A 25,643-nucleotide genomic window follows, 5' to 3' on the forward strand; every position below is an offset into this window, starting at 1 on the left:
TGACCAATTTTAAAGTAAAATATATACTTTCCGGTAATTTATAAACAAAGTAATATATATTTAATCCAAAGAACAAGCTAAGGAAATCACAAACAAAACCCACAAAATGTAGCTGGAATCTTCGTGCCTTTTGCTCTAGCATTTAGATTTCATGCTGTATTGTAAAGTTGCAACCAAACTTGTTTTTTTCTTCTCCTCTTTGCCACTTTCAGTCAGCAGTGCAGAGCAGACTGTATGCTATGTACATACATATGTACAAACGGCACCTTCTTGGATTTACTGTTGTAGCTTATTTTCTGCTAGCAGAAATGCATAAATGGGAAATAAAAAGCTATTTTTCTAAGAGCAGGTCATTTTTAAGTAACAAGCTAATAAAAAAATCAGGCAACTGCATTCCCATGTCAGGAACTAGGCATGCTTCTGTGCTACTGCCATTCTTTAAAAGCAGAAATAAATAGCCACACAAAAGTTTAAATCATGTTATGAAAGGGCTTATTCAGAAGTGCTACTATTTCATTCAGTTGAAATGCATATCCCAAACAATTTAGATAGCCAACTTTATACATAACCTCAAAAAGTTGCCTGGCAATTAGCCTGATCCCAACTGACATATAGATTAACATCTTCTACTGCAGACTGCTGTTAGCAGGGGAAAAAAAGGGAGAGACTTCCATGTGTTCCTTAGAAAACAAAGTAATCCTGAATTCTCTTTATAAATTCATATTTATGAACTAGCAAAATTTCTTCTACAGCTGACTGTTTTTTATTATTTTGCTTAAAATAGTTTGCCATGTTTTATTTTTTGAAATATAACTTTCTGTAGGAAGATTATCTTTCTATGAACTATTTCTATAGTGACAACTCCACCACACAAATGGGCAATTTAGGCAGCCAGGGGGATTTTGAAAGAACTCCAAAGCATGTAGGCATCACTCAAAATCCCAGCTCATGCTCATCTACATCCTTGGGATCTACATAGGTTTAAAAATCTCTTCATAGCGATTATTGTTAACACCTTGATCTCATTAGAAAACAGTGCTCATGTACTGCAAAGTAATCACTGCAAGTTACAAGTGATATATGAGATGCTCAGTGTTGCTTTTTGTTTGTTTCTATGTTGTTGTTTTTTTTTAAATAGTTCTGCTGAATGTGTTAATAAAGCCCTTAACATACAGCAGGTCATTATTATAAAGAATCTTTCACACACAATCAATTAAAAAGATATATTCTATTAGGATCCCACTGGAGAAACAGTTACTAGCAAAATGCTTCTAGGCTACTCAGCTCCTGGCGCTCTAAATCAACAGACAGGATACCACTCTTTTTTGAAACACAGCTTGGAGTTTGTAAAGCCTTAAAAATAGATTGGGAAGATGAAATGCCTAGGCGTATGTGCAAGCACACACATGTCCTCACCCACCTCCCCTCTCTACCTTCCGGAATCCAGGCTGAGTTAGATGAGATCATATTGTGAATTTGTATCTGGTGTGATGCCAGTTTCAAAAAAGAGAGTAAAAAAAGTTATTTGCCTAAATATTTGGAAAACTCCAAAGCTTTTCAGATGATATAAAGCTTTCATACCTTTGGGTTTTAACACGCTGTACTAATGCATTATTACTGACTAGTACCTGTCAACGAAAGGAAAAAAAGCAACAATCCTGCATTCTTGGCACCATGTAGAGAAATAACAGGTTAACGTGGATTATTCTCTTCCCTGCTCTCAGTATTTATCTCTAAAGTGATTCATCAATCCCTGGTTAAAATTTTATATTCTTAGTGAAACAAGGACTTAAGATGGGAAATCATCAAGTTTTGCAATTCTTCTCTTTAGTTTCTCAGGCAAAATTAGCAAAGAAAGTAAATATTCACTCTAGGAAACCCTATCCTCCACTTACTGCTTTACCTAGATTGTGTTCTGATTTGTGCTGTGGTCCTTATTTAGGATAATATTTATTATTTCACCCTCATGTTCTTTCATGTGACCCAGCAGATTTTCTTTGTTGGTAGACTCAAAACCACAAATGCAGCAGCAGAAGAGAAGAACACAGTATTCTGTGCCAAGATGGGGTAGAGTGGAGTTCTTTTCTAAACTGCATGATGTATTCATCAAATTAGGCTTTTCATTTTCATCAGAACCTGAAATTTCATTATTAGTCTGGTTAATAGACTCTGTAAAAGACACCAGGCTGTCTGAACTTCCTAGAATAGATACTGTACTTTCTTCTGTGCCTTCTAATAAGGTTTTGTCAGGAAGCTGTCCTTGAAACCTGAAAAAATAATAGAAACCAAAACAACTATCAAAATGTACAGCAGTTGCTTTTTGATGGGAATTTTACTTTGGATCAGAATTGGATCATTTGAGAGGTCTGGATAATAGATTTGAAAGCAGACTTGACATACCTGCTGCTTTGTGAAATTGCATCATTAATAGCCTTGTTGACTTGTTCGTAGTTATAATTTTGGTCACTTGCATGTTTCCACATGTGGGACTTCAGGGAAGGAGGATGGCTACACACATATCCACAGAGAGAACACCTAAGGAAAAGAAGGAGAAAAGATGCATTTAAAAGTTAAGCTTTACTATAATAGTAATTCATTTTTTTTTCTCCCAAAAGGGTGAGGAAGCAGCAAGATACACATCAATTCTCATAACTAGGAGAAATAAGTTTGCAAAATTACATTTTACAATGTAATTTATAGAGTCTGAGAATTTAAGACGGGCTTTTTAGACTTCTTAAACAATTTAACTGAAATCTTAGCTATTTGGCCTGTTGAATCTATTTGAATACTACAAAAATGAAATAGTTCCAATGATTGCAGAAACATGGAGTATGTCTGTATGGCAGCTGGCAGGCAGATAGTAAGCTTTCTCTGCCATTGTTTTGAACCAAGCAGAAACTGTGATAATTAGCATTGCTAATTTAAACAGAATTGATGAAACCTTTCTTGGTGCAGCATGTATTAGTTTATTTGAGGATCACAGAATTGCAGAAGTTGGAAGGCACCCCTTGAGAATATCCAGCTCCATCCAGCTGTTCAAGCAGGATAAGCTAGAGCAGGTTCCCAGGGCAGCATCCAGTCAGGTTCTGGAATCTATTTGCAGGCTGAAACTCGTACACATGACATTTTGTCCATAAAGTGGTCCATCAGGTCAGGGTACCACAAATTTTCTATCTCCCTATAAAACAACGTCCTATAAGGTATGCTGTCTTGTTCTTCAACTCAGTTTGACTTTTATACATAAAATTTAGAAAAAATAACATCCTAAAAAATCCTAGTTATTAAACTGTATTTATCTTTTGAGGAACACCAGTTTGAGAAATACTTTTCAAATTCTAGCTGTATTTTTTTGGTCCTCTTAAATTTAATTTACACTTTTAGGATGCAAGGACTTTATGTATACAATTCCAATTACTTAGTATAGGAGCAAGATTTCAACATACACTTCAGTAAATTAAACAGAACTACGAATGCTTAATGCAGGTAATAATTCTGTACGTCTTTATTTTTTCTAATAACCCAATCTCTCTTTCTAAAAGCAGCTGCAAATTCAGACTATTAATGGCAATCAGATAAATATATAACAGGATTCAGGACAGAACAAAAAATGTTTCCTCCTCCTGTGCAGAACAGCTGAAAAACCTTGAAAAGTAAATAATATTTGTGTAGCGATATGTATTGCATACTTACACAAAAAACCTAATAAATCCCACAGGACTTTTTCCATACATGAACATACAACAGAGGAAGCATTTTTTGCAAGTGTTTCTGAGATGATAAACTGGTTCTTTCGGTGTGAAGGAGAGGGACGGTACTAGAGGACATCACTGCATTGCTGCCTTTATGTAGGAAGAGAATTCTGTCCTGCTGCGGAACAACAGGCATGTCCTTCTAGCACAACTTGTCTCTATTACTTGATTTAGAACACACCGTTTTTACCTTTTCCTTCTAATTTGAAGCCTTGTTAATAAAACAGATGCTTTCAAAAACAGACAACTTCACCCTCAGATCTAAAATTTCAGTATTTCTGATAACCCTTTTTCAATACAACTCCACCATTAAAAGTAAGATAAAAGAAAGACCTCACTGTTCACTTATGGATAACATTAGGCCAAAATGAGATTTTGCAAAACACAAACTTAAAAAAATAACGTTGAATCAATTCTATATGCATATGTATTCTGCTGGTGTTTTATTACGTTATGTTATGTAATTTTTTCTGCACAACTTGTATAACTGGGCTTCATAGGTTGATACATGGTGAATGAAGCAACAGTTCAGTGTTTTTAACCCCTTTTAATTAGTCTTTTTTTAAAAGTGCATTAATTTAAATAGCTAATTTACTACCAGATTTACCTTGCTGAGAGCATGGGCTAAATGCTGTCGACTGCTTTAGCATACATCATCAAAGGCAGAAACTCAACAACTTTTAGTCTGATGCTCTACACTTCAGGATCATTATCTAGAATATGATGTATATTAAATGAAATGATATTATGGCTAACATAATAACCACTCGTATTACTTTTATTTAGGGCAGTGTGATTCAAATCTGGACTCTGGTTGTGCCTAGAGTAGGATATTAAACAAAGCCAGAAAACATTCATGGGCACTGGAATGTAACAATTTATAGTTGTTAGAAGTGGTTTTGGCACATGCATTCTCCCAGACAATTCTGAGCGTGCTTTCGTAGGTAACACAGTCAAGAAGCCTCCTGCAATAAGCAGTTTATGTGCAACTATGCCATTTTGGAAAGAAAGAGCAATGTCCTCCACCAAATCTCTTTCCTTCCTTCTTTCAAAAAAAAAAAAGTCACTGGAACAAGGAACGCAGGTAGGAGGGAAAAGAATATAATCTGAACTCTGCCTTGTATCTTAATTACAAAATCACTACTATTACAGTTTTGTGCTAAATCCAAACTGTTACATACTTGTACTGTTCCATTAGCTGCACTGCCTGATGCTCCTGGGGGTGACGCCTCATATGGCATTTCAAGCTATTCATATTTGTGGTGGCGAAGTCGCATACTCGACATCTAAAGAGACAACAACAATCTGACAATTAACTGCTAGCACTATTCCAGCAACAAAATCTATGAGAAAGCAAAGGTAACTGGAAAGACTGCAATTAAAGGCTAACAACATTTACAGAAGTCTAAGTGATGACATACAACTTTTAATTTTTGGACCATGAGAACCTCTTGCAATCCCCAATAGTCTCCAACTTAGAGCTAGAATCACTATGCGTACAGATCATGTTCTGTCCTCACGTCCACCTTGTGGGCCTTTTCTGAAGTTGACAAGCAGTATGATCTGTAATGGATGCTCTTGAAGCAAACATGATGTAGGTTGCTTGGCTATGTTATGCAAAAGCAGAATGTGACCATAAAAACTATAGGGAGACAGTGCACTCAGAAGTCAGGATTGTCCCTTAAGAACATGTGTTCTACTTTGTGCAATAACAGACACTTCTCACGACAGTATTAAAGCTAAACTCCTATGAAGTAATAAAACATCTAAGTTTCAGAGCGTTATAACTGAAGTAAAAGTCATGGACTAGATCAACGCATTTAGAAAAAAAGTGCCCTAAGACAAAGTGTGTCTCATCACACTCAGATTTTATTTTTTGACTGTTGTCATGGGATCTATTCACAAAAATAATACATAAAACAGTTCTGATCTGGATCAGGATCCCTGCATTTGGATCCCAGAGTCCTTCACAAAGTACTTAGCTATGCATAAATGTCAATACATTGCTACATAGGCTTCCTATATATAACATTAAAATAGGTCTAATGGAAGTCATCAGGATTAGCTAAAATTCTGCATATTTATCAGGATTTCAGTTGTTTCTATTTTCAAATGGTAAAACGTCCAGTCATTATTAAATTTGGTTTACAGGGTGAAAAAGATTGAGACTGCAGGACATTTAGCTTGAAATTACTCACTTTATTATCGAAAGGATTTAATTTTGCAGTATTAGAATCCAGGAGGTATCAAATCTCCAAAACACATCATTAGAGGCTATATAGACAGTTTAATTTCCAGCAATTTTTGTTAAATAAGTAATAAAGTATTTGTGTGGGCATAAAAATAGCTGCAATGTAGTTAGATTGCTATCTGGCATTATGAAAGGCTTAAGGAATACATGTTTTAAAATGAGAAATATCATGACTAGTGCATCTTTACAGTTTTTAGGCTGTGGCTTCAGTATCCCATCAGGTCTGCAAATGCATCTAAAGGGCTTGTGCAAAAATAATAAGAAAAGCAAGCTGTATCAGTAGGCTTAAATGTACTATACAGCAGTCTATATCACCAGTGGAAAAATTTCAGTGGTTCCTTGATCAAACAGGCTAGCTCAGTCTAACTCAGAAGTTAGTAAGACACTACAGATCTGTTGTTCCAACCCCACCAAGTAACCAATAATGCAATAAGGAAGATTCTGAGAAAAAGAAAAATCTGTTTGTATTCCAACTTGTTATCTGAGCAAATATCTTGCAATTTTTGGCCAGTGTTATTGGATATCATTATAACTCACAAATCAAAATAAAATGTCCTTTGTTTTATAATTTAGCCAAAAAAGAGAGGCCCTGTCTGAGCTCAGTGTTTTCAGGTGTTAAGATGAGTTTCCAGAATTTGTGCTAAAAAGCTAAGAATTGTATTAACTCACATCTATCTTCTAGCCACTAGAGAGGGACAGAGATCCACAGCAAATAAGCAGATTTAAATTGCAAGAATTTATGCAGTATATTTTTTCTGCTGAGGAACTGAACTATACAGTATTACAGCCAATTTTGGATATCAAGATTTCTACATATATCCATGTAACATCCTTTACAGAGAAGCTGTATCTGATCCTAAATGCACTGATACTGTTTGAAACCTGTAAAAAAGGTAAGGGGGCTGAGAACAGGACAACAGGCAGAACTCTTCCAAACTGAATAAGCCAATACATTATGAACACACCTTGACTCCTACCCCCTTCAAAAAGAAACGTGTATCTTGCTGTTTGCCTTAATGGCAATGGAGAACATTTTGCAAGAAGGCAAATCCAAAATAAAGTGTTAAAGGTGTTTGTTAAATATATATTATTACTAGTGGCCAAAGTTCAATATTATAAAGTATTTGCTTCCCTTTGCACATCTAGATGCTTCAAACTGAAAACAAGCTGTTCACATAATGTCCTGGAAATTACAGCAAATCTTAATTACCTTAGTTACCTAGTTTCAGTCAAACATAAGTGTGGCTCCTTCAAAGCTGCAGGAAAATTATTGCATCGACTTTCTTTAACAATATCTTTGAAATTCTATAAGCAGTACAGTTATCTATTTAGTTAAAATAAGCAGTCTACGAGCCTAGTATTGTTTAGCAATAACTGAGACTCTTACCTGTATGGCTTATCAGAGTTATGAATTCGTCTGTGATTTCGTACGCCAACGTAAGTTGTGCTGGTGTAGTCACATACATCACATCTATACAGTTTCTGAACTGAAGACTTACTTCCTACATAAAAAAAAAAAATATAAAATTTTAAAGATTTGCATCCAGCATTATACGAAGTTCTCAGATGATAATTTTAGCACAGCTGAAAATTATGAAACGTGAATTAACTTTAAAGGTAATACTTCACTGGAGCAAACTGGCAATGGATGTAGAGAAAATAAAGGTGTATTTTGTTGACCGTGCTGTTCAGCATTTGCCCTACCATCTACTGGAATTATTAAAGTTTAAGGAAGGCACATTCTTCCTCCGTATGAACACTTCTGTTCTTCCTCCACTGGGCTGAAAATCCTGGGTTACAGCAAAAGTTGAAAAAATGTGAGAGAATGACTCAAATGAAGAAAAAAAGATTGGTGATGATAAAGGATAGGTTTCTAACTGGCAAATACAGGCAAGACAAGAAAAAGGTCTCGTGAAGCACTCAGACTCTTTTTATCATCCACTTTTAGAAGGATCTGAGATGACTTAAAAAAAAAAAAAAAGATATTGACCAGATGTATTAAAAAATAATTTGGAACTTCTCCAAATTACTGAAAAGCAATTGCAATACAATTTTTTTCTTCCACAATGAAAGAGACTCTTGAAAAATTAATGGTTGCAGAGACAAAGGCTAATGACTAATTTAAGACAGGAAAATGTGTGCCCACAAGTGCACAGTTTGAATATTTCTGGGACATGACTTTGTAGACTTTACCAGTCCTATTCCTGCTCCCTCACTGAACAATGTAACTTATCTCAGCTGAAATATTAACATTTAGGAGGAAGGATGGTATTTTTATATGGGTCTTCTTCCCACTCCAGCCAATCGTGCAGCCTTCCCACACTCTTCAAATGAGAAAATAGCAGAAATACAAAGGAACAACAGATTGGAGCTGTTTAAATCAGCACTACTGTCAAAATAAGTATCAAATTAACATCTAAGGGCTTCCTTTCTGCATCTAACCTGTTCAGTAACCTAAGTTTTAGAGTTCTGCTTTTCCAGTTGCAGGTAAGTTGTTCAAGTTCAATTCATCTTTATACAAATTCCTATTAGCTGAGTGAACAGTTAAGCCATTAATGTAAGTTATGTACAGAAGCTTTGAAGGAATTGATACAGATTTCTGGAGAATTTCTCTGATGAGTACTTTAAAGTACATCCCAGGACCAAAATAAATATACGGTTCATTGTGTAATGCATGGGAGACAAAGTAAAGCTCATATCTTGGAAGAACTTCCATAACTCTTCATGCTCCTACGAAAAACAGCTCCAGCACAAACCATCACTTTGTATTGTGAAGAGTTACTAAAAAATTAGCATTTTTGGTTCAACATTTGAAATCATTATGTAGGGAATGTAGATTAGAGAGTTATTCTGAAGAATTCCATAGTATGTCATGTAAAATAAAACAGCAATCAGAATGCACAAATAGTTTGAAACAAAATTTAATAATCCTGCATGTACAAAGATAAATAAAAATACTTTTTACTTCAAATTCAACATGTCAAATTGCTCACTCACCTGGCATTTAAAAAAGACAAAACAATATGGAAATAATACTTAGCGTGCACTCTTCGCAATTCAACATTAATGTTCTTAAAGCAAAATATAGATATATTTTTTCTACTGCACTCTCATACAGCTTTAAAAAAATCACTGCTGTTTAAAAAATATTTAATGCAAATTATCAAAACATTCTTAATTTTACCCCTGGAGACTGCAGTTACTCTTTCATTTATGCAGAGCTCTGATGAACACAAAGACACTGGACTGCAGATCTACTGTAGAGCAGGAGTTTTATGAAGGTTGGGCTACTGCATGCTCCACTTGAATGGATTTTCCATCTTTAATGCTGAATCTTTAGAAAAACAGCTTCTAAATGTACTTTCTGTTATGAATTTTATATTTTATTGGTTAGTAAGCTTAAAGCAAATAGTATCTAATGAGATTTTTAAAGTGTTATGCAAACATATTATCTAGTGCATAGTTATAAGAGGCTAACCACGCAGTAGCACGTACTTAGGAGCAATTATTTACATCAATCAGTACTTTAGTTTTATCCCTCCAACAAAATGCCCATAAATTATAATACACCACACAATCTCTAGCTGAAATGAAGCAGCAGTGCTGTCCCCTGCCTCCTCTGATGCCTTATTTCTTGAGGTTGTAGGGGCTTTCTTGCTTTCTGGGTTGAGGAATTCAGGTCTCTTGAAAGTGAGCATGGAAACCACAGGTCTTTATTGTTGCTACAGTAACAGGTGTTCCTGTAATTCTGCTTATTACCCTATTCCTTCATTATTAGACATTTACAATCCAATCATATCCAGTGTCACCATGCTCCCTTTTAATTTATTGTACAACCATGATGAATAAAGAGATTTTTAGGACTAGCTATTTCATAAACAAGAAATGAAACTGTTCCAGCTCAGGCATCTTTCACATAAACAGCTGCTATGCTATAAACTTCTTTGTTTTGTGTTGCTTTATAGGGATGACATCTGTTTGACAAGAGACTGCTGTACTGCAATGGTGTTGCAATTTGATTATAAATCGGTTCTGAAATAATTTAGGCATTCCAAAGTATGAGTTAATACAACTTTAAAAGCAGAACTGTTTTCATTCAAATCACATTACTAAATTTCAAGTGGGGTAAACAATCAATTAAAGTGCTTGGATGTAGCACTTTTATAAGACAATAATGAGCAAAAATAAGTATTTTAAAAATCTCTAACGCAATTAAAAGCAGGACGTTTTCATGAACAGAGGCTTCTCTTTCATGGAAGTTAAGTTACAAAGTCAGGATATAAAATCTAACAACAACACCTTTATAAAATGTAGTATCTTCAAAAGCAGCTAGCCATCTTCATTTTCTAACTTGTACACTGAAAGCCAGAAAAAAGACGCAGCGTGAGCTAACAGAATGCAAGTCAACAGTTACGCATCTCACTTTATTCTGATGCGTACCATATTGTTTTGGACAATTGTTAGTTGTTCAAGCCATCCAACTTGACTCATGCTGGTTAGTTCCTTTTTTTTCAAGTGTTTGTGCTAATGTCAGCAAGGTGAGAATAGAATCCAGAGTTTCCGACTGCAATCTATGTACTATTGCAGTACGCATTTTGTTCTCTGAATAGAGACCATAGGTGGGACAGACAAGAGCTATGTACACAAAATGTGAAATATTTTGGCTCACAGTTGTTGAGAGGTGATATAATTACTGGTGTTTTCCCACAGTGCTCTAAAATTGCCAAGCACTAAAAATTACAGTGTTGCCTAAAGAAGTGTTGTAAATATTTTCAGGAATTCAACTCACCAGAGGAGAGAATGCACTGAAAATATAATATTAAATATTGGTCGTCCTAGATACTCAAATGATTTTAAGATCTCAGGATACTCAATGATTTTAAAACATCTTCCCTAGACTTCAAATATTGGGTGTTTTTCCCCCTCTCTCACTATCTTTACACATCAAGTGTGTTTGGATTTTCTTCAGAAAAAAAACATGATTAAATTACATAGTTATTCAAACATCCAGAAAATGCCCTATTGTTACCCTGGTAACGACTACAGATAATTTTTCAAATGTCTTACATCTGCTTCTCTAGAACTAAAATAAACTTTGGACATTTCATAATTTAAAGAGAAATTTCTAATCACAGCGTGAACAGCGTTGTATATATATGCTGATATCAAACTATGTTATCACACAGTGAGTTTAAAAAAAGGCTGCTCTGTTTACTTCAGGCTATTTGACAAATACTGTAGCTGTTCAAGAAAGAAATTTTTTTTTTTTTCTTAAAATAGAGTAACATTCCATACCAGTTATCTGTTAAGTATTTTAATTGTTTTTGCAAAAAGAAGAAATATGGGATCTGATCACACATGCAAAAAATCCACCTATAAACAAATGTCTGTAGGAGATCTCAAAATGGAAAATTTATGGTAAGTTTGCACATCTAGATGCATTTAGGTTAGGAATAGACATGAAAACATTTTGTCCCAAAAGGGATCTTAAAAACAGTAAGCCTACAAGAACAGCAAACAATTTTCCAGACAACTTTTTATAATTTCAAGTGACAATATAAGCAGTACCTTCTCTTTCATCTACTTCACTGGAAACTATTAGTTTGTTAGACGTGGATGTTGAATAGATATCTGGAAGACCATGTTGCTCTCTCTCATGACTTCGCAGTTGGCTCTGAAAACACAATTTCCCATGTTTAAATATACACTACAAACATTCACTGGTTACTTCAGACACCGCAGTGATTTGCACATTGTTACTCAAGATTTAATGACAACTGTTATAATAATATGTACGTTAATATATACGCAGATTGTCCCTCAGTTAGTTTTACTAGAAATAAGACCAACACACATCAGTCAATAACATAAAGAATTGGTGACAGTAACTGAGATGACTATGTGATTCGTGTTACTTTTTTATAAAATCTGTTCCCTAGAAAAATATCAATATTCATTTCATACGCAGATATACCACAACGTGTTGACCTTTTTTCTTTCAAGCTTTTTCTTTTCCCTTCTGTCCTTCTTCCTCCATTCTCATATAGAAGGGTCAAACAGTTATTCCTCCAGAATTATTATACTCCAAAAGCAATATGAGATTAGAGGCTAGAGGATGGCTTTTATGAAAATAGGCTCAATTTTCTTATTGCCTATTGACTTAAGAATGTGTTACTGTTTCTACTTGCCTGGGGAGAAGGAGGAGCAGCCTTTTTCTACCATATCTCTACTTTTTTTTTTTTTTTCAAATTAGGACTAGACAACAGGAAATAGGGGAAAATTTGCACTATCATTGCCTACAATAGTTTCAGTTTTAAGATTATATTCTGTTGCCATTGATTCTATGTTCCTAATTACTGAACTGACTGTATAGGAACACACACACCAGCACTAATGCTTAACACTGACATAATACAGTACTTTGTTCTGGCATGTTGTATTTCAGATCTCAGTTCTACAGAACATCAAGCCCCAAACAACAACATAGGAAGAAAGAAAATAATTTGTTTCACAGTTTCTCTCATTATCACCAGTTACTGTTACTTTTGCTCACACTTCCAACTTGTCTGAATGTTTGAGCACTCTCTCAAAGTTTCAGCTATTAAGTTCTCTGAAGCTTCCACTTCTTTAGCTGGTACACGTTAGCAGAACAACAGAATATTAAGATGTCCATTAGACAGTTCTCATGAAAATAACTTACATGAAGATAGTTTATTTCAGTGGGTAAGGCAAAGTAATTATAGCTGAATGGTGTATCTGGAAAGTACTGCTGGCAATAATCTCCAATTGTAATGAAAATGAAGCCAGGATGTCAGAATGAATGTAGATATAAAGCAGGATCAACAGTTATAAAAAAGCAGGAAAACAGGTTATTTAGCTATTATAGACAAACTCAGGAAATAACTTTACCTTATAATGAAAAGATTCTTCACATTGCTTGCACTGATACATTCTTGTTTTGCAGTGGTTGATCATGTGGCTCTCTAAATCCTTACTATTGTCAGCAATGTGTTCACAGATAGGACACTGATAGGGCTGCCTCTGACGATGGACTCTCAAATGTTGCTTTATGTAGCCCTTATTACCACTGCTGTAGTGGCAGAGGCGACAGCGGTAGGGTCGGTCTACATTAGGTATATATTCTACTAGGTTACTTCCTGGAATATTTGCATCGTTTGCATTTTGGCATTGTGCGTTGTCTTGTAATTCTTTCAAAATGTCATCATCAGAAGCATTTTGATCTGTCCTCTCCTTCAGTTTTTCAATGACAGTGAGTAGAGACATACTGATGCCCATTTTAATTGGTGCTTCTGATAACTCTGGCCTTTCTTTCTGTATCTCAACTATTGCACATTCACTTTGGTTTAAGCCAGAAAACTCCTCTGATGGATTCTTAAGTGAGGATACCACTCTAGAACGAGCCACGCCTGGACCATCAGCCTCTCCCTGCCCTGTATCTGCATCCACAGAGTCTTCCCCAGTCAAAGTCCTCAAGCTAGACTTTGTTAGCTCTGCAGCTCTGATAGGCATCGTAACAAGAGCTTCTGCAGCTAGTGAGTGTAGTCGTAAGGACTCTGAATTTGTCCTTCTTCGTACAGGAGGTGCATTTTCATCAGTTGTTACATTTTTTATAGAGCTTAATTCATTGTCTTTTTTTTCAGTATTATTCCATCCTATTATTACTTCTTGGATTTCACCTGAATGATAAACTCCATTGGGCTCTTCAGAGGTAACATGGGATTCCTCCGAGATTAATTTTTTTTCTGTTTCAATGTCAGTGTTCATCAAGTAAGACTTTTGTAAGACACTTTCTTCAGCACCTGGCAAACGCTCGACTATTACATTCACGTGACCCTCTTTATTTGGGCTACAATTAATGATTTTCTGTGCTGATGAAAGTAGGCTATCAGTTATCAAATTATCCTGTTCTGTATCTGAAACAGTCTCCTCTGTGGTAGGAGAATGCACTACAGACTGATTTATCATCTCATCCTCTTTTACATTTGTTCCTACTGGTGATTTGCACGACAGTCGCTCAGAATTGCAAATCTGAAGCTGAAGAGTAGGTTCACTATGGATATCTAGTTCATTGTTTTCCAAAGAAAGAACAACTGTATCCATGCTATGAGGTGTATGAGTTACAGCTGTCTCTGACAAGTTGGCAGTTTCATTTTCTTCCTCAAAGATAGGATAGGAACAATTAACTTCACCTGCATGTTTCCAAGCGTGTGTTTTCAACATTCGTTGCTGACCACAGGTGTACCGACAAATCAAACATCGGTACATGCCGTACTGCTCATAAGTATACCATTTCCTCCTCCCCATTTCAGATATGTGACTAGACTGAGTGGTATCTTTACATTCTGTATTTCCAGCCCCTGATTTGGCATTTCCTTCCACTGTCCCTTGCAAAAACGAACTTGACGCATTTACACACTGCTGCACGTTTGTCTGGATGCTATTTTTACCTTCATTCTCATGGTGATTTTGGAAGTGAGATTCAAGTTCTTCTTGGTTTTTAGAAGTAAAATGGCATTCTGAGCACATCAGTATCACTTCGTTTTTCTGCCCATGTTGTTTTATATGTTCTTGCAGCGTTAAGAGAGAAGGTGATAGAAATTTACATAGACTGCACTGGTAGCACGTCACCTTCTTTTTGCTTTGTGGAAGACATTCAGTTACAAAATAGTCAGCTTTTAAGTCTTCAGTCTTTTTAGTAGCAATAACAGATAGCTCAATTGCTTTAGCTGGGATTTCACAAAGATCTGTATCAAAGGACTGTGCAGAAGCGTCAGAATGGGAACGTTTTTTCCCTATTAAAAGGCATCTTTGTGATTTCTCACTTTCGACTATTTTGCTTAGCTTCTGGATAACATGGATTAATGGATCAGTTTTACATTTTCTCTGATCTTCACTGTTTTGCAATGTTGGGCCAATGACTGTTTCAGAAATCAGTACAGCCTCCTGTTCTCCAATATTTGGCATCAATACTGCAACACTACTTCCTTCTTCCATAATACCTGGGAGAAAAATATTAAATATTAAAAATTATTCACAATAATAAAAATACAATCCAGTACTATTTAAATTTCTTTACTAAATGTATTAGATAGAACCCACTGACTTTATAAAAACTTCTAGAAAAGTGATAAAAATAGCCAAATATTTTGAGAACATTAAGTAGATAATATAGATGTTATTCAAAACAGTTGCACAGAGTATTTCCAAAACAGCCTCTGTGTTTCTTCAAGTTGTATAACAGCAAGACAAATATTTTTCCAGCATAAACTCATTATCATTGTTAGAGTTATTGTATTTTTCTTACACTGGATACTAAAATAGACTAATCAACAGGAAGTGGTAGATTTGTATTTTTAAGCTATATGATATGATATGGAAATGTATTCCTAACATTCTCATCTGATACACTTATGTCTCCTGAATAGGTAAATGAGTAATTCTGGTATTTCTATTATGGTTAATTCTGGTATTACATTAGTCATTTCACCCTGACTATATTAAAGGCCATTCAACTTCAAATTATACTTACTATAAATGTTATTTTCTAGAAAAGCAATTGTGGCTTTTCCTACAATTCCTTAATTGTAGGGAAAATCAGTTTGTACTAAAGTTAGGATTTTATTTTTCTGTTTTGAGGGAAAGCTAAAGGCAGTAGCTATTTCCACTTACATTTCCTTCAAACATATCTAACTATGAACTACAGGCAGTTAATGTGGTAGTGATGGAGGTTAAGTTAGAAGCCAACATGTAAAAATTTACATGAAAAGATACTTTGTGATGTGGTCAAAACTGCAGGGTAGGGATGGCTCTGCTGGACAGAAAGTCTTCCAGTGGAGTTTACTTCTGAAGAAATGTCTGAAAATAATTGATACAACTTTTGCTATACATATAAATATTTAATACACAATTTATACTTTATATACTATGTATAAAATATAAGAGCATAAAGAATGCCAGTTGTTTCTTTTACCAGCTATCCTTGGAACTTTATCCCCCATTCTTTCATGATGATTTTTTTTTCTATTTTTACGAGAAAGACACACAGGCCAAATTAGAACTTCTACAACTGGCCTAAAGACCTATTAAATCCTCTCTTTTCTACTTCTTGATCTAGTATTTAGTTGGAATTTAAAATTGATAAGTGATTTCTAGAGAACATTGTTTACTCTGGCAAATAAATGGGACTAAAAGCCTTCCTTTGCCCATATGCAGCATAAAGAGTCTGCCCCAGAGACGTGCCAGAGGCAGCTGCAGCAGGGATCTGTTACCAAAGGCAGCACTGTGTGTGTCAGAAAGCTGTTTTTACTAATGTAAATAATGCATTTGTATTTTCACATTACAGGAGATGCAACAATGTTGTGGAAACTTTCGTTATAATGCTGGAAGAGTTATGAGATTGCTCGGTGCAAACAGAAGATTTGCAGACTTATTTGCGGAGGCAACACTGTGGGTATGAATGAAACATCTTTCTGTTACTGTATAAGAAAAAGAATTCACATTCAAAGGAACTTAAATAAAAACTGCAATAAATTCCTTTATTGTACAGGAAAGCAGCACAAGTGTTTTGATTTTAAAATAAATCTAACCTTACTATTCAACACAAGAACATACAATTTCTGTTTTAATCTAATACAACAAAAAAAGGATTTTCTTGTATTCAAGTCGAGTTACCTTGAGACATGCCTTTCTCATTATGATCAGATTTTTATTTAAAAAACAGTATTAGAGAAGATATGGACTATGGTTATGTGATACTTTTGTTCCTCATCTTTTGGACAGTGAGCATAATATACTGCTTCCCCTAATACAGGGGAAACAAACACAGAACTTCTGAATCCATCAAGAAATGAACTATATGAAACAACCTGTAATTATTCCCACAATAGGAGTTAAATACTTCTACTAATAAAAAGCAGGTTGCTACCGTATTTCTGTACTTAAATAGAATCTGCATTTACGAATTTATTTAAAGTGAAGATAAATCTTCCAAGAAACTAATCCAGAATAACTCAAATTTATTATTCATGGGGCTTTGGAAGAGCTGTTGGGTGCTGACTTTACGCACAGATAATATGTGCAGGATCAACACCTATGGATGCTTTCTACTGAAATTTAATAAGATAAGTAAAATTACTAAATAACATTAGTAATGAAATTACTAAAATTGTACCAACAAACTGTAAATAAGCAGAGTGCTGCTTATGTTTCCAGTCTTATAAATTTGTCAGCCTTAAGGCCACTATCATTTTTTTGAAAAGCATCCATGATATTGGTCTACAAAAAAATTCTGTGCAGAACTAACTGAGAAGTTATTTTTATTTGCCACTCAGCTTACTGTTTGGACTCGAGTTCTTTATGATTGAAAAGTTCAATAACTGTTGGGAAACTCAGACTCACCCTGCAGACTCACACTGTTCGTATTTGGAACATTCCCTCGAAGTAATAATTCTGAACAAGCAAATATTGGCCCTACTTGTTTCACCTGAAAACAGAATAGAAATTAAGAGGCAAGACTGCTGAAAGACCGCAGAAGTTACATGTTGCCACACAATACTGCTAAAACCAGAAAACAGCGAATGCTTCCAGCTGTTTGAACTTTGGATGTTTGTATATTATCAGCTTGTATATTATCAGCTGTGTATGGCATATATGGATACTGATGAAGTTAACTAGTTCTTCGTTTAGGGTATGCATATTGCACTCTGCTGCTATGTTACACAGAGGGACAGCAGGAGAGCACAGGGATGGCTGATCCCAGCACGCATCAGCCCACCTGTGGGCCCGGCCGCCTCTCGCCGAGACTGCACCCGCGGGGCAGGGAAACTGCTGCCAGTGGAGCTGCGCTGGGCCGGCCTCCCTGGGGCAGCGCGGGGGCTGCGGCTCAAGGCCGGCCGGCCGGCCGGCTGCAGATTTCCCCCATCCCTTTGCAGGATGCCCCTTCCCGCCCCACGCCGCCCTCTGCCCCGTGGCTGCCCACGGCGCCACCGCCAATCCCCGGCGCGCTCCCCGCTTTATAGCGCAGGTGCCGACGGCGCGGCCCTAAGGCGGCGGGCGAGAGGCGGCCGGACTGTACCGAGCCGGCAGGGGAGGCTTGTCGGGAGCTGCCGCCTCCCGCGCTCCGCACATGGGCTCCACTCCTGAGCACCGCCCCGGGGCCTGCCTGGCGCGACCGCTTTTCGCGCCCTACCTGCCCCCCCGCCGGCCTCCGCCGGGCCGCTCCCCGCTCGCGGCTGCGGCACCGAGGGGCGGCTTGGGGTTAATTTTTATTTGAAACAGAGAAAAAAAAAATTCCTCACCCCCTTGGACACCGCTTCAAGATGGCGACGATGGAGACCGTATCACGTGACCGGCGGGCGCGGATCAGGTGATCGGGGGTTTGGGGGGGGCGGGCGGGGGGTACTGCTGCCGTGCCGCCGCCTCTCTGCCGTTGCCATGGGGATGGGCCTCGCCGGGTGGCGCCGGGCCCCGGAGTCCAGGGCTGGTGTCCGCCATCGGCGCGATGGCAATATCTCGTTATTTACGGCAGTACAGCGTGGCTGATCGCCGCAGAAGCCACTACGTAAAAGTCTACAGATTTTTTTTTGTGTCTAAAATGATAAATAAATGCAAGTGATATCACACATAACCTAATGGAATGGAGGAGGGGGTGTTTCAATTTAAGTCAGCAGGAATATGAGTTAAAAACATACACTGCATGTCAGGGTCAGCCTGGCAAGCTGTGCACCAGAGATGTTACACGCTGTGATTCTGAAGTGTTTCATATGAAGAATGAGTTTCAGCAGTGGCTCAGGGCTAAGTGATGACAAGTGAAATCTAACATTTGTTTCCAGAAAGGGACTTGATGTGTGTTGATGTGGACGCAGTTCAGCTTTGGTGGGATCTTGTGAAATTAGAGGAATTTCTTTGCAAGTTTACTTCCTTCCACAGACTGGAGTTTTGTTAATGATGGCTGTTTTGTAGGGGTAGGAGATGTATTTGTAGTATTGGGAAATTGGGTCTTGTTCAAGAGTTTGCCCTGATTTCAGTGAGTATTAATTCCCTATTTTGTTACTATGTTTTGATTCTTATGACAACTATCAAAGCTCTGTTTAATTGCATTAAGCTTTAGAACACCTTTGGCCTATCCCGTAGTCTCTGACTTTAACCCAGTCCCAATCCGGTAGTACGGATCTCCTCACAGAGACGCAAAGGAATCTAGTCTCCTTCTGCCCAACCAGTGATATGCTGAAATAATGGCTCTTTGGACATCTTTTGCTTATGTAGTCTTTTTTTTTTTTTTTTTTTCTCCAATAAATGCAGTGAATGATTTGGAGTTTAAACACCTGCTTAAAAGCTTACAGCACAAAGACAGTTGGGCTAAGGGAACCACATAGAAATTGGTGTTGAGTGCAGGCCCAGCTGGGCTCTAGGCTGTGGAGTCCTAAATGTGGAATCTAAAGATAATTAATTTTAGGGGAGGGGGGAAAAACAACAACGACAAAAAGAAACAGCTTATGAGGGAAGGATTAGAGCTGGTACTGACTTTTCAGTAGAGGAGCCCTTATGAGGAGTTCAGAAGATGGATTTGTCTGCTCATTTTTGAGTATGTGAAATAGTCCAGCTGATAAAAAAGAGTGGACCATGGCTGGTAGAACAGAAGAAGATTAATTCTAACTTGCCTGCTACTTAACTACTTTGTGCTTAGGGTTAGGGCTTTTGTTTCACTATTTTGTAATAGCTTAAATATTTTGATAATATCTCCTTCTAAAGAAATTGCTGTGGGGGAAATGCAGGAGTACAAATTCAGTCTTATTAACAGCTATCAACTTCTATTTATCTTTAACAAGTTGAAGCTGCATAGTTTTCACAGTGTAAAATATAAAAGTAAGAGTAATAATAATAGCAGCTCGTTGTGGTATGTTTCTGCTGTATTAATCGAAGCCCTTTGTAGAAATGTGATTGTCATTTGTGGACACTTTCTTTAAAGACTTAGTTCTCATATACATGGTCATTTCTAGTAGTTTAATTAAGCAGTTATCTGGACTGAATCACTCTTGTAGATATATAACCCTCACCCTCCTTTATCCAATTGAACCATGCTAGGAAGTGATGCCTGGAAATAATAGAAAAATAGTGGGTTGATAGTGAGCAACAGTCTCCGTGTACTTAGTTACTGTTGTATTTAATTAAAACTAGACACAGTTAAAGATTTCATTCTCCTTGTAAATGTGACTGTACCACAAAAACAGATTTAAGTTTTGCACTTCTATACTAATTTGAAAAGCTTCTTAATTCACAAAGTACTTTTCACATTTCTCATTTTCATTGCTTTCAAGTTGAAGGAAGAATGAAACCAAATGAAATTTGGCTAAGGCAGATATCCCTGAGTAGTAGAGATGAGACAGTTGTATTGAACTTAATATATTCAGAATGTTGATATTTTTGTAAAAAGTTTATATAAAATTGCTTCGTAATTACTGTAAATATGTGCAGAATGTCAGTGGTATGAGTTTTATGGTAAGCATTATAGGCTTAATTTAAAAGACTAATGCATAGTCTAGAAACACAAAGCAAATTTAGAGTTACATCAGCAAAGATGTTAACTTGAAATAAATACATGCAAAATATACGTTTCCTTGTATAAACATTTTAAATAACATATAGTGACTTGCCTATAAGGTGTCTGTTTATTTTGTGGCCTCAGTCTCACACTCTTCAGACATCAAGATTAATTATTAGGCTTATTTTCATTAATGAGTTGTACAGCCATGAGTAATACAGTTGTCAATAGAAAATTCAATTTAGCCTTTCAGTTTTCTGCACTTTGGTGCCTGGCTATTCCAAAATCATTCCAGAAGCTTTATAATTCTCACATTATACACATATACGTGGGGTCTCTGAAACACCTGAGTGAAGATTAAATAAAGTTCTTTGTGGCTTGATGAACAACGGAAGTGAATTTTGTATGGATTACTGGATCTTGCATGATTCCTGGATTACAGAGGCCTTGGCTTGTGGACCTCCTACTGGGACGTTAGGCAGTGCTGTCTGACCACTGTGAGTGGCAGGTGAAGAAATATGTTTTTCTTTTGTATTTGAAGACAGCCTCTGTATTTGTATATGAAGACAGCCTTTATATATCATGAGGTAGATCCACAATAAAAAAAGTGAAATTTGCAGAACCGCAAAACACAGTGCATAAAGTACTTTTAAGAAAGATAAAGTTTTAAGAGTTTCTTGGTTAGAAAGTGGCAGGAGAATTTACATATATTTACATAGATGTATTTGTAGTGGCTACTTTGATTTATCAGGCTGGCAGTTCGGGTGTCCTTCCTATGAAATCTACACCTTTTCAAACTTGCTGTGTAACGTATAATAATATGGAGAATAAGAGAAGAATAGTAAGAAAACTATATAGGAAAAAAATGATACCGTGTTACTGGCTTATGAAATAGGACTATATTGTGCTCTGACACATTACTGCAGATAGGAGTTCAGAATTATTAGAAGCACCAAAAATTGTATGGGGAAGAATGAAGACTGCATTGCATCATTTAGGCAATGACTAGAACCTGATAGACACAGGAAGATAATAAGTGGCATAAAGAAAATAAATTGCACTTTAAATTTGCTTCTCATACCAGTGTAGTAATTAGATAATCAGTGAAGTTGAATGGTTGCAATGGGGAAAGGAATTTTTAGATTTCTTATATATATGTAATTAAGATCTGGAACTCATTGCTTTAAGATATTGTAGGAAAGAAAAGCTTTGTCAGATTTTGAAATCTAGTTCAACTTCATATATAGTGATTGATATATATATATATATATATATATATATATATATATATGCTGAGAACATGTAGAGGTATTTTGGATACAGTTGGAGATGTCTTAGTGACATTAAATGTCAGTATTTTCAGTATTGAGGTAAACATTGATAGGAGTTATGAAGAGCCTTTCCCCATGGAAGGGGTATTATAGAATTTCATGCTATGACTTTTAGATTGCAATGGTCTCTTAGGTTATCTGCTTACCAGATATCAGAACCAGAATCTCATTGATCCTTCTGTATTGTTTGCTGTATTTTTCTTTATAGCCTCAGAGGTTTTTGTGCTTTTGCACTGCGGCATTAAAACTGAGCAGCACTTATATGAGCTAGATAGTTTATTTAGCTTTAAGCAACCTTTTCTTAATACAGAAGTCTCCTAATTCTGTAGGAATGATATTTCAGCTGCAACAATGACATCTAGGGGCTGATTTATATTAATTTAATTTATATGTGTATCTTCTTTTTCGGAATTATTACTAACATGTTTATTAAATCTAAATTATTAGTACTTGCTAAAAAATTGTAAATCTAATACATTTTGTATATTCAGAGAGTAGCCATGATATTTTAAGCTTTTTTTTTTTTTTAAAGTTTCTCCTTGTGTTTTAATTATTTTAGTACTTCTAACACTAAAATCAGTGTATCTCATTCTTTTGCAACTTGTACTGTTTTCATGATATGTTATTGGATGATGAGATTATTTTTTTTCCCTGTATTTAAGTATACTTTTTTGTGAATTAAATGGAAATCTCTTTGACTTGGCTTTCTCATATGACATATTTTATCTCCTAAAATTACACTTACTTTACTTTGTACAGGAAATGAGACTAAAAAGCCTTGTATTCAGTACCCTGCTTCTTCCATGTTTATGGTTATATAGACAGAGGTTTGACTCCAGAGTTAAATCCCATGATTCAGGGCCACCTCTAAGCTATATGTGAATCCTATTTTATGCATACAAGTAAATGTGTGTGTAAAACATGCAATTGCAATTTAGTGGTGATTTAGCAGAATCTGTCCTATTATTTGCAAACCTACCTTCTTTCCTTTGAATCTTAGTTATTTGTCCATAAGTCACTTATTTGGAATTGCTTTTTATATAAAAATATGTCTATACGTCTTTCTCATTGTCTTCTTCACTCATATTTACAGTTTTTCTAAGGAATAAAAGAATATGTATTTATAACTTCCAAAATTCCCCTGTTGCTGTTCTGTGGAGTACACTGTACAATATTTAACATGCTGACTTTTCATTGATATTAGGAAGAAGAGACCGAAGCAAGAAATCTTGCATGTAATGTGTGAAATAGAGAGAGAGGCTCATTTCCTGCCTTAGGTACTTCCATAAAATTTTGATGTCATGCCTGTGGCTTTAGGAGAGTGGTACTGACTTGAATGGAGAATTTTAAATCACTCAGTTTATTTTATATTTTGAGAAAACAAAAGCAAAATTAAACCCTAAATGTTAGGTACTCTAAAATGTAAAGACTACAGCTCTGCAATTTCCATACAATCTACCCATCAGCTGTTAGAAGAATCTCATTTCAATAGAATGCGAAAAAATCACTTGATGTGAGAACTGCTGATGTTCTGAAGTAGAAGCGAGGGTCAACAAACTTCTTCAGAGCTCTACTAATATATAAGACCAAAGCTGCAACTAGGTGAGCTGAAAATAAAGAGGTAATGTGGAAAGTTGTAGCTTAGTTAAAGGCTGAAGTGTTCTCTGTTTGCAAGCATTTTGTTTTTTCCCCTGGTACAATAACTATTCCAGCAACCTTTTCATATTGAAATAACACAGACATAGAAATTCTTTTTACAATCGATGCATCTTCTGTTTCATCTGTGAAATATGTGAAAGATTATGTTCATCAGTGATGATGGCAAAAGTGTTTTATACTAAATCTTACATTAAAAAATGTCACAAAAAAGCCCTCGCTCCCTAACTACCACACTGCGTTAGCAGGTGGATGTTTTTACAGACTTGGTCAACGGATCACTTGGACCTCATGTTTGTACATCCATGGCCTCCAGTGAATGTAAAGCATAAGAGGAAAAAATCTGAACTGTAGTTCAGCATGAATAGGACTGCAGGAAGGAAGAAAGAGATAAAGATTTATAATATTCTTTAAAAACAAATATCAATTCATTTAATCTTTGGTTTGCCAATGTAAATTTCAGTCACTTTATAATCCTATATTGAATAGAAGGGGGTTTACAACTGATGCACCTAGTAGGATGCATTATTGCTGAAAGGAATACTTCAAACACCAGCATTCTGCCTTGGGAAAACCCATTTAAAATGTAACCAAGCCACACCATATTCTTAACTCATATTTTAAGGCAGTGAATCACTGGATGCTCTGGAATCATGTGGGCAGAGACATTTTTAGGGGACAAGCTACAGTTTGATTCTTCAGGCTCAGTTTTACTGTGAGCAAAGGTAGCAAAAGCCTGTGAGAACTACTAGGTCTCTGCTTCCTGGTTAGCCTGCTCCATTGCTAGTTTAAAGTTCTATAATGTTGGGGGGAAGATGCTGCTCACTGATTTCACTGCCATCTTTTTCTGGAAGTGGTCATTTAGTAGGTGTAATTCTTAGTAGAATTTTTGCCATTGTCCTCAGAAGACTTTTGGAATCTGAAGCTTCCCATATGTGTAACACAAAGGCAGTGTGATCTGTGTGCACATACTGAGCACTAACAGGTTTTTATTTAGTAAAAATCATGAGGAAGTTTGGAATGGTTTTCATTGTTGGATTGGCCATGAGAAGGTTACCCTTACAACAAGGACAAAGTAATTACCTGAAAAAGACCAAGATAGTTCAGAGGGACTGTAACTGGACTTGCCTTATGATGTTCAGTATTTTAATGTTCATGACTGCATTCCCTTTTACTGCTTTGCATAGTTACTGATATTTTTGCCAACTCTTACTGAGAACTGTGCTTTCTTAGGTATATAATCCAATTAAAGGAATGCAGAATGTGATTTATTGCTAGCGGTTGTAGCGAGGGGAGTCATAGGCACAAAAGACTACTACAACAATGACAGCAAACTACCACTCTTCTTTCTTGTTAGTGAAAATACAGAAGTGTCCTTTGCATTCTTAAGAGAGATTAGCTGTAGGTGAAGTGTTGCATTATAGCAGGTACGTAGTGATCCCAGTTGCTACATTTACCATTCATATATGCCCTAGTGACTGTCTTCAGTGTGTTCTATGTGTTCCAGGGAATTCGTTTGTGAATGATAAGCTGTGGTAGACCTGGAATCAGATTCTGCAGTACGTAATTTATTATTTCACATGTAAAAGGAGGTCTAAAAGGAATTGGACTCCCTGGAGTTCTGAATATAACTAATGTTCCTGAAATTTATTATTATTATTTTTTTTACAGTTGCAGTTAAAAGGCATTACTTTTCCACCTTGTTAAATCTGTTGACATAGACTAAAATACACAAATTTCCTGATGTAAGAAATAACTCCTAGAATATGTTATATGTTAGCTCCCAAAGGAGCTAACACAAATTTTGTACATCCCATCATAACTCTGATCTGTTTGTGACTTAGTTTCAGTATCTGCTATCAGTATGGGCCAGGATAAAGGTATTGCAGTATCCTGGTTATTGTAGGAACTGTGTAATTTATAAAATAAAAAGTAAGACGTTATTTTGGGTATTTAAAGAATATTACAATGTCTTGTATTTTTAACTGAAAAATAAATAAAATGGTATTCAGAGGTTGTGTATGTCCTTGAGCAGTGTCTGCAGCCAAGTATAAAGTACAGAGAATTTTGCACTCCCAGGCCTAAGAATTGGCTGC

At 36.2% G+C, this 25,643-nt stretch overlaps 1 protein-coding gene across 5 annotated transcripts; it reads right to left on the minus strand.

The window, feature by feature from the left end:
• Nucleotides 1-1,099: 1,099 nt before the first annotated feature.
• Nucleotides 1,100-18,373, minus strand: ZNF507 (zinc finger protein 507). Of its 5 annotated transcripts, none has more exons than XM_052686579.1 (8): nt 18,318-18,373; nt 17,432-17,503; nt 12,910-15,020; nt 11,569-11,674; nt 7,388-7,502; nt 4,931-5,035; nt 2,401-2,535; nt 1,100-2,267 (listed from the first exon to the last, which is right to left on the minus strand). In XM_052686579.1, the coding sequence occupies exons 3-8, from the start codon at nt 15,013-15,015 to the stop codon at nt 1,904-1,906; spliced, it is 2,931 nt and encodes a 976-aa protein (XP_052542539.1). In that variant the 5' UTR covers nt 15,016-15,020; nt 17,432-17,503; nt 18,318-18,373; the 3' UTR covers nt 1,100-1,903. The 5 variants fall into 5 exon arrangements, with proteins under 5 accessions (XP_052542539.1, XP_052542538.1, XP_052542540.1 ...); XM_052686578.1 differs by having other exon boundaries at nt 17,419-17,503; XM_052686580.1 differs by having other exon boundaries at nt 17,357-17,503.
• Nucleotides 18,374-25,643: the final 7,270 nt, after the last annotated feature.

The sequence above is a fragment of the Tympanuchus pallidicinctus genome, unplaced genomic scaffold (assembly GCF_026119805.1).
Source record: "Tympanuchus pallidicinctus isolate F22 unplaced genomic scaffold, pur_lepc_1.0 scaffold22, whole genome shotgun sequence".
Classification (NCBI taxonomy): Eukaryota; Metazoa; Chordata; class Aves; order Galliformes; family Phasianidae; genus Tympanuchus; species Tympanuchus pallidicinctus.